The following is a 16,573-nucleotide window of genomic DNA, read 5'->3' as shown; positions in this document are numbered from 1 at the left end:
CAGTAAGGAAGTGGTATTGCCCAATGGCTGCAATAAAAAACTGTGTAATGAAAAAAAGAGTTGTGGGAGGAAAGGTATCATTTATAAAGTCAATCTCAAATTTTGGCAGCCTTGCACACCTTTGCTGAGAATATTGGTCAGCATTTTGCTAGACTATAAGCACGAGATTATATAGCTAAATTTTATATTTGAACAAATGCAAGTCAAGTGGATTTCTGAAAAACCAGAACAGTATAAACAGTTTATTCTATGTGGTTGTCATACAGTTGACAAGTTCCTTTCTGCTGAAAGTTATATGTGGACATGTACACAGAATGCCAGGTAACCACTAAAATGCTGATTGAAAAGAGGTAAAGTGAGATAAGGTATGGAATTTGAAGGGGGGGCAGGGAAATACAGCCAAACAAAACTGCATTCCAAGCCTTAACAATAACTTAATGGGGATAACAATGGACCATCAGTGAAAGTTTAATTTTTCATCTCCAAAACAGATCTGGGATTGAGCCAACATCCTTCCTCTTTGGACTCTGAAGCAGTCACATACCTCTCCAGGGCCACTGGCAATATGGGAAGGTTGGGGCCAGTAAAGGCAGAGACATACAGGGGTGAGTAATGGCTGTGTAAGCCTTGTTTCTGAAGTGAATGCACACAGACTGCCTGTGTGATGTTCGCTCTTTGAGCGTGTTTCTTGGTGAAATTACTGCATCTTCATGGCTTTGAGACTGTCATTGGAGATGAATATGGCTGTGAAGCAGAGGAAGGGCCTTTATTCCTAGAGAAGTAATATCTAATAAAAAATGTCAAGGAAATGCTGTCAAGTGTCAAAGAATGCTAGACAATATGTCCATTAACAGATTCACCAAGGAAGGAGGCAGAATGCTCTGAATACTATTTTCTTTGTTTCAGGTTTTCTTTCTCACAGAACTGCTGACAGTGTCAGTATACAAGTGCATGTCTTCCTAGAGAAGGGACAAAACAGCCTCCTTGTAAAACACGCTTCCTTTCCTGGAAGGTGAAAGCCTTCATAAGCCTGTGCTAACACACCAACTTTCACAATGTTCAGCCAAGGAAGCAGGTTATCACTTGTTTGGAACACTGTAATGTTTTTTTATATTCTCACTTTTGATGCTTTCTGAGTCACCTCCATTTATCTGAAATTCCAGTCACCTCTCCCACAGATGTGGCATATACAGGTAAGTCGATGCTGTCAACAGAAGACTAGCACTTGGTTCTAACAAATTCTGACAGGCACGCTGAATCACACTTGTCTGTCATTATCAGCTAAATGATTAAGTCCTCTGTGTGAAATGAGTACCTGGATGACAGAAAAGTCAGAGAAACCAGGTTTTTAGCTGGACTGTGGCATCTGCACCTTGCCTTGCTTCCTTGCTTTGCATTCCTCAAGATATTTACAGGATTGTTTCAGTACTAGATTATGAAAAAAATAAGACATACTCCAAAAGGATACATAAGGGTGGGGATACCCCGTGTTGCCAGGTACTTTCGGATGAGCCGCTCAGTACCATACCAGTTGAAACCTTTTGTTGCATACCCGATACGTGGAAGATGCACTGTTGCTGAGAAGGAGGGAACAGAGAGTGCACGCTCTTTAGGACAAGATACACATACAGAAAGCAATCTAGGTGAGGACTTCAAGCTACCCATCAAGAACAGAAGGAAGATTTTGGAGCAATGTATCTGCTATGGAGATCTCACTCTACTTCAGAAAAAAGTAGGTAGAGGAGAGGTGGAAATTGGTCATCATCTTTAGGTGCAATCACACGTGTAAGGATTCACTGTTCTACTGCACAGACACTTACCATTCCTTTTCTTGGCTGCCAAATAAATCTTCTTCAGGCCCTTTTCTAAAGCAGAGAGCTTAATGCCAGACAAGTTGTTGGACCGATCCCGGTGCTGAGCTACAATCAAGGCCAGCTAAGGGGAAAACACACAAAAAATTGAAATGGAGTCCATATACAGCACTAAGAGACACAGTGACAGCTGCTGGAAAACTGAATTACTAACTTATAGCTTTAATAAATGAGGAAAAACCCTAATTTTCTCTAATATTTAACTGCAACTTGACCATGTTCAATATTCAGTGCCATTATTATTGGGAAAAAACCAAAAGGTTCATGTCACACCATATCAAAAACATATGCACAGAGCAACAAAAAAAGGGAGCTTTGCATTCTCACCAAGTCTCGTCCTTTTTTCCTGGATTTTTTATCATCAATAGGGAATAACAGGGTTCCTCCTAACTCCAAGTCTGTCAAGAAAACAAGAACAGGACAACAAGAAAAAAAAATCAGTCCTGAAACAAGAGGAAAACATCCCCCAGGAAATTAAAAAAATCAACAGGTCCACCTTACAGCAAGGTGTGCAGTCCACACCAGCTGCATGTAGCTCAAAACTGCTAACACATGCTGAAGGAAAGATAAGAGCCTGGAGGGAAGCAAAGGCTCAACTGAGTACTGCCTTAGGTGGCTTTCATCCTTCTTGAAGGCACTGTGACAGAAGATGCAGTGCTCTGTCTTACAGTGAAAAACATCCTGTGAATAATGTACAAGTTTGGCATTTTTTTCCCTTTTTTATGGCTTGCAACTTGGATTGGAATGATTAGTCCATACACAGAGTTCTCACACTCCAAACAAGTCAAGTCAAAGTACCCACTGAATTACTACTTTCAGAGCTAGGCATGCACATATCTAGAGAAAGAGGAAGAAACATGAGTATCAAGGTGTGCAGGTACCTCACTCCTGCAACATCATTGTGATTTAAGTTTTTTCAAATATCTTGGCCTAAGGTCATGTTTTAATCTCTTACCTTTCATCTTTCCTGCCATCTCATATATTTTCCTTGGCTGATCAGAACGAGCTTCCAGAGCAGTAAATAAACCACCCCTTCCCCAGCGGCCAGAGTCATCTAGAATGAAGTGACAAGTTAGGCTCCTTTTAGAAGTGAGGCTGAAGACCATCCCTGCAGGAAAGGCACCTGCTCTGTACACATGAGACAAATGATTATCAAAATCAGATATAGGAACCACATACGAACTGAAGTCAACCACTACTCAAGGGACCATCCTAAAGGATAAATCTCAGTCCTTGAGGAAAACACACTTGTCACAGTTCCCTGAAAAACTGCAGGAAGGATTCCTTCTTACTGTCCACTGAGAGTGCTCAAACAAGCACTAACCATGGCATTGAGCATATAAACCTGACAACATCCTCACATACATACCTATAGGTGCATAGAGCATGCATGTACTATGTCCCCAGATTGGTGCCTTGGGCTTCCCACATGATGTTTGGTATTTGCAGTCTTTCACTTTTACTTGGCATTTCCACTTTAAACATGAGGTTTCATGCAGAGTTTAACATAAGCCAAGGCAGATTAAAATGTTCTGCTATAGCCCTGGTCAGAGAGCAGCTCCAACACTGCTTCAGGAGAAAGTCTGTAATGTGACTTTCTCTCCCTCAGCTTTAGTGTCTTAACAGAGGTCCTGAAGTTAGGAGACTAGCCTAGAGCCTCTGTACTGTCAGTGTTGAGAGACAAGCACTGAGAAACTCTGACCTCAGCCTCTGAAAGTGCCTGTCTCTCTCTGCTGACTGGATAAAGCAGATGATTTTCAGTATCTGAGTTTGAACTTCCACAGAATAAACAAAAGGCCCTGCTCTCAGGAGGAACTCTTGTCACTTAGCCACAGATATAAAATTTCAAGCCATACAGGCATCTTTCAAGAGGCTCACCCAAAAATTCAGAGAAGGGATGCAAAGATCCATGCACACCTTGCTACTACTTGTGTGGGTTCTACATGATAGTGTCTGTATTGCCTCTGGACCACTTGAGATTACATCAGACTCAAACCCAATTTATTTCCGTGTGCATGGGAATTAGAACCTATTGAGCCAGTAGGGACAATTCACCCCCTTGTCCACCTCACCCAACAGCACTCCTGGTTTTCATAAGTCCCACCTAGGCAATGGACAATGATGGCATCTTCCTCTTCTGCCTGGGGGTGGGTTACATCTCCCATGACATACTTGATATTGTTCTGGTCTGCATCTTTGTAATCTAAATCCACATCCAGCCCAACCTCATCCTCCTCCTCAAACTCTTCCTCAGAGCCACTTTCTTCTGAAGGAAGGCAGGGAGATGTGTAATGATTTGCCTCCCACCAGGCCATCCTGAAATAAAAACAAGAGAAGAGGATGTTCAATGAAAATCAAAGCGGGGGGCACACACCTTGGTTTAATTCACTGCAGTGAAACACAGGAGACCTAGACCTGCATTCCCTCTGCTCCCTCACCTATTTTAGGCCAGAACAACATTTACCACAATTCTAATCCATGATATTAAGAGCCACATGCCAAGGTGATAAGCCAATTGCAGGCATGGAAAAAGTGAGCATATGACAAAGGGCAAGGAGCTACTTAGAGTGGTGAAAAGGAAGAACACCTGGGAAAGAAGGAGGGGAAAGTTAAAACATGTGTGAGAGGGTCACAAATATCAGAATAATACATAGGGGCCAACTGTGACATTTCAGAAAGCTTCTCCCAAAGGCTCATTGTACAGTTAGATATGGGATTCTTATTCAGGCCACTCTGTGAATCAAATTAGATGTAAAGTCAGGCAGGCTATTCAGGGGAAAAGTATCCTTACTAGGGACTCAAACAGTTTTTTCATCTTCATATCCCCATTTTACACAGTTCAATCATACACATAGAAATATCCTAATATATGAAGTTAACTCTTTCATGAGGGTGGCCTGCAACCATTCTGTCATCTTCTCCTCCCTTCATCCCCTTCCCCACCTGCAAGAGTGGATACGAGTTATTTTCATCAATCAGACACACATTTCTAGACTATAGTCCAACAGACATCATTTTACAAGTAGGACAAACCATACTTTTTCTTGTGCTCTGCCTCTGCTTTTGCTGCCTTCTTTTCCTCCATGAGCCTTGCTCTCTTTGCTGCTGCTTCTTGGCGCTTCTTCCTCCTTGCCTCCAGCTCCTCTGCACTCAACAAGTGCTTCCTCCTGGCTGACTGTTCCCGAAGGCCTGTGAGAAGGGCCTGGAGAAAGAAAGAAGTATCACAGAAACAAAGGGCTCATCTTAAAGCCATGCCTGGTGCCCACCTTAACATACTTTCCCATTTGTTTTCTTGCCCACAAGTCTTAATCATCAGATCTGAATTGCCACATAATAGGTGGTTTTGTGATCCAAGTTTACATGAGTGCCCTGTACAGCGTATCTCTGATCTGTTATCAGGATTGCTGAATTCTCAAGCCCACAGATTCCAGAGCCAGCTTTACTACATTGACATCCAAATCTTTCGACATGCCTTCTGCAAGCTGTGGGTAAAGAGAGGGAACTGTCTTTTTGATTGTCCACAAGCAAATGAAAGAGCATCATGTGCCTTGTCATGCCTTCTGTCTTACGTTTGTTTTGTTCCGGAGAGCTCTCCCTTCCTTACTGGTCTCTTCAAACAACGTTTTCTGAAGATCCAAAAGCTGATCAAATGCTTTTTTGTCTTCTCTGCTGGGTTCTTTTGAGTAATCTTTGCCTTCATACACGTACATGTGATCTTTAAAAAATAATTAAAAAGAGTAAAAAGGAACTAAAACCTACTAACACCTAAAATGTACAGCAAGATAAACAAAATTTGGCTCCTCTATGACATTCTACCCTCAGCAGGAAGAGATCTTCACTCTCAAAATGTTTTGTATGACCAGTGTCAGCATCATGTGGAAACAAGAGAATCAAGATTTGCTGCCTAAGAGCAAAGCTTTTAATTTAAGACATTTATCCTGTCAAAGAACCTTTCTTCCTTTTTTGTCAATTATCTATTTTAAATTGTGGCTCTATTGCTGTTCTCTTTGGTCATTCCACCTCTGCCTGGAGCAAATCCATTTAGCTCTGCTATCCAGTTACAGGCAATTCTTGTAAAGGGACAGCAAACTTCTGCTTTTGAGCTCCCAAACAAAATAAAAGCACAGGAGTCTGGCAGAGTTGCTGCTCATTGGGTGAGTTATTTTCTCAATACCTATTACACAGTGTGGTACCACTGCTCCTCTTTTAGGTTACCACCAGAAAATACCACACTTTGCTAACTCCGAGCAAATAATTACTCCTTGCTGGCAACTGCTGCAGCATGGACTGTACCTAACCAGCAGGGCCAAATTTCTACTTCAGTCACAGATATATACTTAAGGGCTACTGTGCAACCAGACAGAAATTCCATCTTTCTCACCATAACACTAGAAGAACAAAGTATCCTTAGAATTTATTTTCACATAGTATGGGGCTACGAAAAACAAACCAAAATTGTGTGGCATTTGGACAAGAAAGCAGAGTTCTGAAGATAGAGTAGGTTTGTTCTAGTTGTTTAGACACCACGACTCTGCATTTCTTATCTCACATTTTGAAATTTTTTAAGGTCCTTTCAGCTTGTGATTTTCATGGCCAATAATGTTTTGGTTGGGGATAAATACAAAATACCTGCTACACAGCCTCTCCTTAAGTTACTGTTATATCTCTAAAACTGCATATCTATCTTAATATTTCTCTGTGGGAAAAGCAGTAGCTGGAATATGAATGTTTCCCCTTTTCTCATGAATTTCCATCTGGGGTCTTAAAACATTCACAGGAAGGAATTCAACTCCCTGCCACCAAAACTGGGCAAATATTGTAAACATTATCTTACAAACAGGCAAATAAGGACATAAAAAAGAAGAAAAAAGCCAATAAAGACTCAGAAATACAGTTTGTGGATAGGCCACAAACAAAATCCAAGCCACTTACAATTCCGCTTTTCTTCTTGCCTGAAAAATGCCACCCCTACCTGGGAGGCCTTCTCTACTACCAGCATCCAAATGTTGTAGCTATTTAGATTATTAACTTACTCTCTGTATTCTCTTCTTCATTCTCTTCTTTACATGGCAGCACAACATCCATTACCCAGTTCCCTCCTTTTGTCTCTCCAAGGATGTTTTCCAACTCCACATCCTGTATAGTACTCCCCTCAGAGGAGAGCAATTTATCCAAGCCAAATTTCAAGATTTCGCTCAGCTTTAACAAAGAGAAGGGGAAGTTCAGTATTATTATCTTGTAATTCCATGTCAATCCCAGTGTCTCGAGCTTCTCAGGCTTAAATGCAAAGCATGTAGGAGTGAAGAAACCTAAGCTTTAGGTCTGCCTGTCAAAATACTAATGCTTTAACATACCTGGTTCTCCCAAAGCCTGATGGGACAAGCCCCTACAATGTACCTCTCTCAATCATAACTTAACCGGACTTGAATGGTCATTTTTCTTCAGGGCTAAATGACAGAACAGAACTTTACTGACTGCATTCAAGCAGCTTTCTTCATAGCCACAGAGACTTGGTTTTGCCCCAACCCTTTTAAAACAAAAGCTTAAGTATCACAAAAATCCATGGGGAAAAACATATCAGCATGGAATTTCCTATGGGCTCTGTTCCATTTCTTCCACAGAAACTATAATTGCTGAGATACACGCTGATGGGGCAGGGAGGGGAGGTGGAAAGGATACACTAAATGCAAACCTCTCTCAGCTTTAGCTGCCCACAGGGAATATACTCCCTTAAATGTCACTTTGCCTGAGGTTTTCGACCCAAGTTCTCAGCACAAACCTCAGCTTTCAGGTCAGAATTATAAATCATGCCCTGACTCCTGAGGCCAAGAGGCCAACAGAAGGTTGACTGAATTTAGTTAGTCTGAAATTCAGACTAACAACCAAAAGCTGATGAGGTACTTGTTATCAGCTCTGTTTGCCAGAGAAAAGCACCAGAGACACATCAGTTCTAGAAACTCAGAGTCAGCTTCCACTTCAGACTTACTAAAATTAAAAACAAGACAAGGTTCTGTCTTCCCCTCTTCTCCAAGAAAACACATCCTTTTTCAACAACAGACTGTGCCTCAAAAGTGCAAAAATTGTCTTCAAATATCAGATCTGGACCCAGGATGTCATTTTGGTTCTTACATACAAAAGCTGTCATGTCAATGCCCAACTGTTTGGATAGGTTCCTATCGGACGTAAATACGGAAACATGCTGGGACATTTCTAGGGTTGCTACTGGAGTCTAAATAAGGGTATAGCTCTAGTTTACCTGTAACTCTGCTGCTCCTTGAGGCTTGGGTGCTCCCAGAGCAAACTGACCCCCTTCTACAACGGCATTTGTCAGACGGAGCTTAGAAGCAGCTCTTCGGTAGATGAGTTCTTCAATTGTATCTCGCCCAATCAAGCGGATAATTTTCACAGGCCTGGAAAAGTTTATGAAAATTCCTATCATTTACTTTTTTTTTGAGGTGCACTAAGCTATTTCCTTGCATGGAGCGCTATCCCCTCACCCACTCCTTTGGTGGGTTAAAAATAGCAAGAACAAAATGACCAAAAATAATCAGCAGAAATGTAATGCTGATACAATTGCTTCTTGACGTGGGAGAAATGCTCACTGCAAAAGTGCAGGCAAGCCTCCAGCCTCCATTTCCTACTCCAAATTTACAAAACTCCTACCCTAGACACATGATGAGAACAAGACTGCATGAGGCTGCAACTGAAAACTGAAGACATACAATCCTTTCTGCTCTCCTTTGATCTTCACTCTATTGTACATTAACCTTCCATTGCCAATGGATAGAGAAAGTAATACTGAGACACCAAGAGAGTCAGCAACCAAACCAGAAGTACTGATGTTTCTTACTTGTGCTGTCCAATTCGGTGCAGCTCTTGCTATTGCTTGCAAGTCGTTTTGTGGGTTAAAATCACTATCAGTAAAAATAACTGTATCTGCTGCTGTCAGATTCATGCCAACTCCACCTACAAAAGAAGATGGTCACAAAATATGTTGGCGGCAGAAAATTAAGGAGAATTTATGCTATGCAAAGTTCTGTCAGAACTTATCTAATTCAATCCATCTCTCAACCCCAAATCTAAGTCTCATATAGATCTAAAAGGATGGGTAACCCTTCCATTTCCAGCTTCCAGCTTTCTGCAACAGCCCAAAACCACGCCGTATTGTGCAATATAATCAAGAAATATAAGAGTGAGAATGAACCAATGCAAAGGGTCAAGACTGTCAAGACTGAAGAACACGGACATATTCTTCCGCTGGCAGGCAAATTATCCCAGCAAGGACAGGCTTCCCTGAGGCCACAACGGACTGTCCAAGTCATGACTTGGCTGCAGCTCAGAAGAAGCTGGTAAACACACCACTGAAACACTGGAAAACACCAGGCCCAAATATACAATAACCAGAGACTAAGTATTTATATGACTTAGAGGTTTTGAGGTTAGAGCTTGGGCTTTCATGGAATGAAAAGAAAAAAACCCCAAAGTTAATTCTACATTTTTAAATACCCACTATTGTGACCACATACTATAGTTAAAAAGGGGACAGCCTGCTGCCTCATATTTCTCCCAGCTCACGATAAGACATCTTCAGTGTAATCAGAACATCCCTGCAAGCGAACACAGTCATGCACTGGGTAATTTCTGTCCATAATGTAATAGCAATGGAAACACTGTTAGCACACCTATTCCCAGCTGAATACAAGATGCTTTGGCCAGACATGACAACGTGCAGTAAAAAACAACTCTAAGTCTGGCTGGCACGGGAGACCTGGCAGGGAGAGTTCAGGTACTGTGGTGAGAGACACATGTGCTTCCAACATCTAGCTTTAGGTGCTTCTCTTCAGTCTTGCTATGTACTCCTTTCAATGCACTGCGGTAATATTGGAGCCAGGCTCATCCACAAAAATCTAACCAGAAGCCCAAAGGAAGACTTAGTTCCAGTTGGGTGTTTGAGATCAAGCACTGTGGATGCCTTCTCTGGAGACAAGCAGAAGCCTGGCTCTGCGCTTGCTTGAACAGAGAGACAGTGAACTTTGAAACAGTGTAGAAGACACCGATCTGCCCAAGGACCTAAGAGGGGAGGAAGCACAGATAGCAATCCCATAGAGTTCTCTGCAGTCTCAGGACAGCAAAAGGCTCTTGTTTGAGTCTGTCTGCCAACTAAAGAGCATGTCCACGTTTAGCAAACTTGAGAAGCAATTCCACCAGCTTACTTAAAGGAAGTCTGCTCCTGCCTAAGGTCTGGCGCTTGCAGAAATGAAATGCTAGTGAGATTCCTTAAACTCAAACTGGCACACAGACAGTCATTATGGGACTTGGAATAAAATAAACTCAAGAGGCTGCAATATGAAAAGTATCTTGGCATCAGCTGCCAAAAAGAAAGCACAGAAACCAGATGTCCTAGATGAGAGACCCAAGTTCAGTCCTGCTTCCTTCAAAAAGCCCCCACACAAACAGGCTCTGTAGGATTCAGAACTCCCTGAAATCTTTCCAGAGAGAGAAAAGGTAGAGTGCAGAAGCAAGATGGTTTGCTTGTCTCTCCTTACTTACCTGCTCTGGTGCTCAACAGGAAGATAAAGATGGGCTGTTGACCAAAGTTCTTAATGGCAAGGTGTCTCTCTTCACCCCTAACAGAGCCGTCCAGCCGCTCGTAGCTGTAGCCTTTTCAAACAAGCAACATGTATGTTTCTGAAATTCCATCTATGCTCTTACTCTCTTACCTCATTCTGTCTCACTGCTGCCCTGAATCCTTTCATGCCAAGTCCTCCTCCCATGGTTCTCATTTTATTGCCTTCAACTCCTTTTTCTTTCAGTTAAACCTCGTATAAACTGATGTAGTGACCCTGACTTCCAGATTGACTGTTTGTAAAAGGTAATTTAGCTGAGTCTGAAGCAGAGACTCTCAGCATTTAATTTACTGCTTGGAAACACAACAGGAAAATTCAGAGCCCAAGTAAAAAAACATTAGCGCACAGTCCCATTTCATACTATGCTGTGCTGGCTGTTGGCCCCACAAAACAGGCCAACAACCATCAGATCCTCCTTATCCAAACTCCCACGACCTTCAATGTGTGCTTTCCTGTGAGCAAGCAGTATGGGATATGGCGCTACATTTGGCTTTATCCTACATTATTAGTTGTCCAAAACCATAAACACCAAACAAAAGCCTCTTTCATGGGAAATCCTAAGTAGGCATGAAGCCATGTGGATTGAAACAAAAGAAAATGTCCCAAGAACACATTGCTAATCTTGCCAAAAATGCTCTGATCCAACCTGCCCTCGCAGACATGTTGGGGCCTCACTGTCAACAACTGTTTTAATAAAATATTAATTTCCTGGTACAAATGTGGCTCAATTTGTGTTTTATTCTGGATAAACTGAATCTAGAACAAGCCTATTGCCTTTACGGCAATTACTTCAGGCCTCAGGTACACAGTTGAACACAGGTATATAATGAAACATTGCTACCCTGCCATTTGTTAGCTCCATTTCACTGAGGAACAAAAGCTGAAACTACTTTGAAGAATAGCATTTAACTGTCAGCTCATTTCAAGCAGGTGGTAAAACAGCAAAGACCTGAGTTCAAGACCCTTTAACTCACAGAGCTACTCACAGAGCAAGAATATAGTTTATAACTACTAAGAAGCAATAAATTCTCATCACATTTCTTTCTCCATCCCGGGCACATCAATCAAAATCAGAGGAACAATACATGACAGAGATCATCAGGATAAGCCCTCTCCTATCAAAGTGTGCAGAACATACCTCTATAGTCCATGTAGTCTTGGAGGATATCAAGCAGTTGAGTCATCTGAGAAAAGAGCAAGACACGGTGGCCACTGGAAGAAGAACATGAGACACTCAGCATGCTGTGACAGCATTTCACAGCGTGGCAGAGGGGTTACAATAGCTTAACCAGTCACTGTTAGTCACTGTTACACAGCAAAGCCTCACCACCTCTGTACACTCTGCCTCCCAGAATCAAGGCCCATCCCCTCAACACATTTTCAGCCCCCCATCCAAGTGCAATCAGTGAGCTTCATCTGCCATCATCAGTCACCCTGTCTAGAGTGTTGAAATACAGTCAAGTAACAAGGCCCTGGCACAGCTCTGCTTCTGGCTGGATACAGCCTGGTGAAGATCCAAAGGAGCCTGTCTAAAAGGATCCTCAGCTTCAACTTAGCATGACGAGGTCTTCCTCACCACATGACTGCTCTCAAATCACACACTACAATGAATCTGAAATGCTGGGAAAATGCGATATCAGCATCTCTGTGACAGTAAAGCATTTTCTCCTCCAGTAAATGACCCTCAAAGATCAGACTATGTACAAATGTTTGTGAGAAATCAACTCTTCTCCCTCTCAGCGCTAAGCCTCAGACTCTGTTTAAATCAGACCTCACTGTAGAGCAGAACATGAGCATTTTCAAGTCCAGAACCTGCACAGGGCTGGTCCTGCAGCAAAGACATTCAAGGCTGAGGCACACACTCACAAGGTGATATACAACAGAAGGATAAAGACCTTTACAACCCCAACAGAACTTTCCCAGGTCTGTTGGAGCTCTGTCCCTTGAAAGTAGTCAAAGGGAAATCACAGTCCAGTTAAGAGAGAAGGTAGAATTTGTATCATGCAGGAGGCATTGCTTCACAGACTGCACAAGAATGCAAATCACAGTTTGATTTGCTGCCCATCTGAGAGCTGGAGGAAAACACCCAAAGTCTTTGGGTTCTATGTTCTGAACTCACTAGAGTGCAACACAAAGACTTCTGAATGTCAGTCCCAAAGCTGAAGTTTCAAGCTTATTCTTGTGTTTTTCTTTTTCACATTTGCTATGGATTCTGCCTCCTGGTATAACACAAACCTGCCAGCACAAAGGAACTCAACTGATGCCTTGGAAAGCACTCTCAGGAAACCCACAGTCAAACCAGAAATGCTGAATAACCAGTCACATCATTATTATCCCAGATTCTCAAATATGGTAAATATGAGAACATGTGAGAGTTAGTGGAGCGTTTTGAGAAATGTTTAAAAGGAAGCTACACAAATCATCAAGGTTCCTCTACATTCTCCAATGCAGTTCTTTATGCTGAAATTGCTTCTTTCAAGTAGTCAGTAACATGCAATGAATAGAGCAGTGCTAGTGTTTTGATGAATATCTGTTCCATCTATGGCTAAATAAGGTAGTTTGCCTTCCCAGTTTACCTCTTTTTTTTTTACCCTATGTCAACCCCACCCTGATATGACATACCCAGCATACAAAAATGAAAGGAGTTTGTCCAACAAACACATCTTTCCACTGGCTTCAACAATATGCTCTCCAATCTCAAAGGGTTCTGGTTCAACACCTGGAACAGAAAGGAGTTTCAAAAGCAGACCTAATACCATGCAAATAACAGCTCTGTGGTCAACCTCAGTGTGTCTGCACTGCCACTATTGCCAAACAGAGCCCCATGATGCTTGACTGAGAAGTGATGATTCTTCTCTGTCCATAAACAACACCCTCAGTAGTTCACAAAGCATTGTAATTTCTTTGTTTAGGTGAGAGAAGACACACAAGTGGAGAGTTGCAGTTAGAAACTCAGACTTCACAGTCTCCTACTTTATTCCTCATTATTAATGAACTGTCATGTGTTGGAACTGGTCGCAAAATCACAGCTGCTACTGATTCAAGTACAAGATTGTTTATGACTTGCTTCTTCTAAGCATTACACTGCCAGGCAGTAACAGAAAACCACTGTGTAAATCAAAGTTACTTTTTTCTGTTTCAAGAGGGAGAACAGTGCCTTCTTACCATTGAAAAGGTACGGGTGGGCAACACACTTCCGAAGCTGAACTAAGACATTCTGAAGTGTAACCTTTCTTCCTGCTTCATTTCCAAATGCATCTGGATAAAAGAGCACAGAAAAGGAACCGAGCAGAGAAGCCCATGCTCCATTAATGGGTTTGACTGGGTATGTCTGAGTCCTGAGCACTGCTCTGAAGTGCTTCAGCACTGGAGTATCTCTCTCTGCATATCATGAATTTCCCACCTCAAGACTTAATATATCTGTTTTCATGGACCAAATAAGATTTCCCTCACAGTTTTTGGACAAGCCTTTAGAAATAAGATCCTGATGAAAACTACTCTATTCAGATTCACCAAAGTTCACTACAGTCAGATTCACTGAAGTTCTGGACTCCCTGGATAAGGTCACTGTAATTTTTCTGAGAGTGAATCATCAAAAATAGTAAAAAAAATTTGGTGCAGTTTATTTGAATTTTAAAAAAATAAGTGAACCACCACAGTCAAGATCTCCTGGGCAACCAGGAATTTAAGAAGAATTGCATTTTTCTGAGGAGAAGAAGAAAATACATGTACATATGTTGACTACAGAAGATGAAGGTTCCGATTTCCTGGTGGTGTTCATGCAAAGTGCTAGGCCTAGAAGAACACAGGATCCCCAACTCCCCAGTTTTATTTCCCTATGACACAGAAGTACTGGCAAGCCATATGATGTGGTAGTAGCTGCATTGTCTACGTAGCCCTGTGGTTTCCCAAAAAACTCCTAACTGCATCCAGTAGGTTGAAATTTGCTTTATGGCATCTGTGCTACTGTTGGAAAATTCATAGAGATCCACAGATCCAAAATTTCTTGTACTACTCTTTTGTTTGAATACAAAAACATGCAATAGGAGTAGCTTACCTCATGGTAAGTATTTTTAATTACAGACTGGCCCAAAGCAGATCCTTACGCTGACCTTTCCTAGCTCTGCAATACCTGAGCAATAGATCCATTTGTCTCTTATTTTATCACAAGCTAAAACCACAAATCAAGGAGCTCCAAACAATAAATTTGGCGTATTTATGCTGTACATATTCTGCAGGCCAGAGTAACTTTTTTTCTCTACAACAGAGCATGCATTTACAAAAGGAATTAGTTTTGTTTTTAAAAATAATTGATAGAATTCAAAATCCTCAGTTACCTAGATCTTTCATCAAAATGGCCTTGTAGTACTTTTTCTGCAGAGCTGACATTCCATGATACAGAACCACTTCCACCTTCTTTGGCAGTTCTGCAGCCACCTCAGATTTTACTCTCCGAAGCAAAAATGGCTGCAGAAGACTGTGCAATTCTTTGGCTACACAGAAGCAGGGAAAAGGAAAAAAAAAAAAAAAAAAAAAAAAGAGGAGATTACTGCATTAAAGGTAAAGAGTTTATACAGTACCTTCACAACTATACTTCCAAAATAAATGATTAAGAAATCTCACAACTATTAATGAAATTTTTCAAGCCATATTTTACAAATAGAGAAACCAAAACATAGCTGCATACCTGAAACACTTTGGAGCTACACTAAGGTAACTCTTGCTTTAAAGGTAATTATTAGTTTTTGTGTCTTAAAGCTAGTCAGCATTAAAAGAAGGCAAATAAAGAAGACACAACACCCTTGTTTCCTAGTCAAGAGAATGGCTTCAATTGGTTCTGATTGAAGTACAACGTTGCCTATTACTGACCTGGCTCACTCTCCTTTTCGATTGCTTGGTAATACTCAACAAACTCTTTCACTTGTTCCTTAGGAAAGATGTCAGGCTCAATAAGGCTGAGTAAAGAGTACAGCTCCTGGAGGCTATTCTGGACTGGAGTGCCTGTGAGTAGCAGGATGAAGCCTACTGAGAACTGAAAGAACCAGCAATAAAACAAAATAATTAGGAGAAAATATCTGTAATGAATATCTGTAAGTTAATATACAACTCACCCACACCACTCTTAGGCTTAACCTAAGGCAAGAGGCAGCAGAGAACTGCTGGCAGAATGCTGCAAAGGTGTGCCAAAACCATCCAAATGTAAGGTATGGTGTGACTCCAAACTGACTAGAATGGCACCAGTGCAAGGAAGTCAGTGTAAGGAAAATAAGAAAAAGTGCAAAACCAGCTCCATTAAGATTCTCAGATCCATGCAATCTATAGTAACCAAACACTCAGTGCTTTCATTTCACTGTCCTATCCCAACAGCATTTCCCAGTTATTTCTCATCACAAGCACTCAGTGCTTGGTAATGAGAGATAACCGGGAAATGCTGTTGGGATAGGACAGTGAAATGAAACTGCCTAAGTTACATTTCGATTTGCTGGCTAACTCTGACAAACACAGCAACATTATCTTGTCCATGTTGCTTACAGTAATCCCTGTAAAGAGACTTGGAGAATATGGTAACCTTTGGAAAAACAGAAATTTATCTCAAGCTTGGTAATAGAAAATATGTTAGGAGAGCTGAGGTGAATCATATCTATTTTTTTGTGACTATAATCAAAGTTCTTGAATTACAGACATTATGGACAAAACATTCAGAAGGTATAAAACTTTCAGTAATTTAATTTAAAAAATTATTTTCCAAGGTATATTGTAGTACATTGTGGCTGATGCCAGTGCAAACCTAATGCCAATGTTTCACTGCCATGACAAGAAGTGCAGTCTTCACTCAGGCATTTGTGGTACTCTGCTGGAGCAATTCTCCTACATTCAGTAAACAAGGGACAGTGGAAGTCAGTAGTTCCTGACTTGAGGTCCCATGAACTAGGTAAGGGTTCCTTCACCCTCCCAGAGCTGGAGATAGCCCCTTGTTGCTTTACATTGTCTTAGGTCAGCCAGACTTCTACTACTTCAGTAACACAGCACTATGTCTGGTTGTTTTACATTTTTAGGTCTTTCAAATGAATCAGA

The 16,573-nt window shown here is 41.4% G+C and overlaps 1 protein-coding gene across 1 annotated transcript in view; it reads right to left on the bottom strand.

The window, feature by feature from the left end:
- Positions 1-452: 452 nt before the first annotated feature.
- Positions 453-16,573, bottom strand: part of LOC126648407 (chromodomain-helicase-DNA-binding protein 1-like) — a 22,956-nt gene continuing 6,835 nt past the window's right edge. Inside the window, 18 exon segments of the mRNA XM_050331304.1 lie at positions 453-787; positions 1,469-1,577; positions 1,821-1,935; positions 2,199-2,269; positions 2,827-2,925; positions 3,976-4,187; positions 4,910-5,073; positions 5,441-5,586; positions 6,905-7,070; positions 8,128-8,281; positions 8,722-8,741; positions 8,743-8,837; positions 10,422-10,532; positions 11,637-11,710; positions 13,121-13,217; positions 13,664-13,756; positions 14,836-14,991; positions 15,368-15,530. Of these exon segments, the coding sequence (XP_050187261.1) occupies positions 709-787; positions 1,469-1,577; positions 1,821-1,935; positions 2,199-2,269; positions 2,827-2,925; positions 3,976-4,187; positions 4,910-5,073; positions 5,441-5,586; positions 6,905-7,070; positions 8,128-8,281; positions 8,722-8,741; positions 8,743-8,837; positions 10,422-10,532; positions 11,637-11,710; positions 13,121-13,217; positions 13,664-13,756; positions 14,836-14,991; positions 15,368-15,530 (2,124 nt within the window). The 3' untranslated portion in view covers positions 453-708.

Source organism: Myiozetetes cayanensis, unplaced genomic scaffold (genome assembly GCF_022539395.1).
Source record: "Myiozetetes cayanensis isolate MyiCay16 unplaced genomic scaffold, myiCay2020 scf5-8, whole genome shotgun sequence".
NCBI classification, from domain to species: domain Eukaryota; kingdom Metazoa; phylum Chordata; class Aves; order Passeriformes; family Tyrannidae; genus Myiozetetes; species Myiozetetes cayanensis.
Note: the sequence above shows the minus strand (reverse complement) of the source record. Positions and strands in the feature narration are given on the sequence as shown.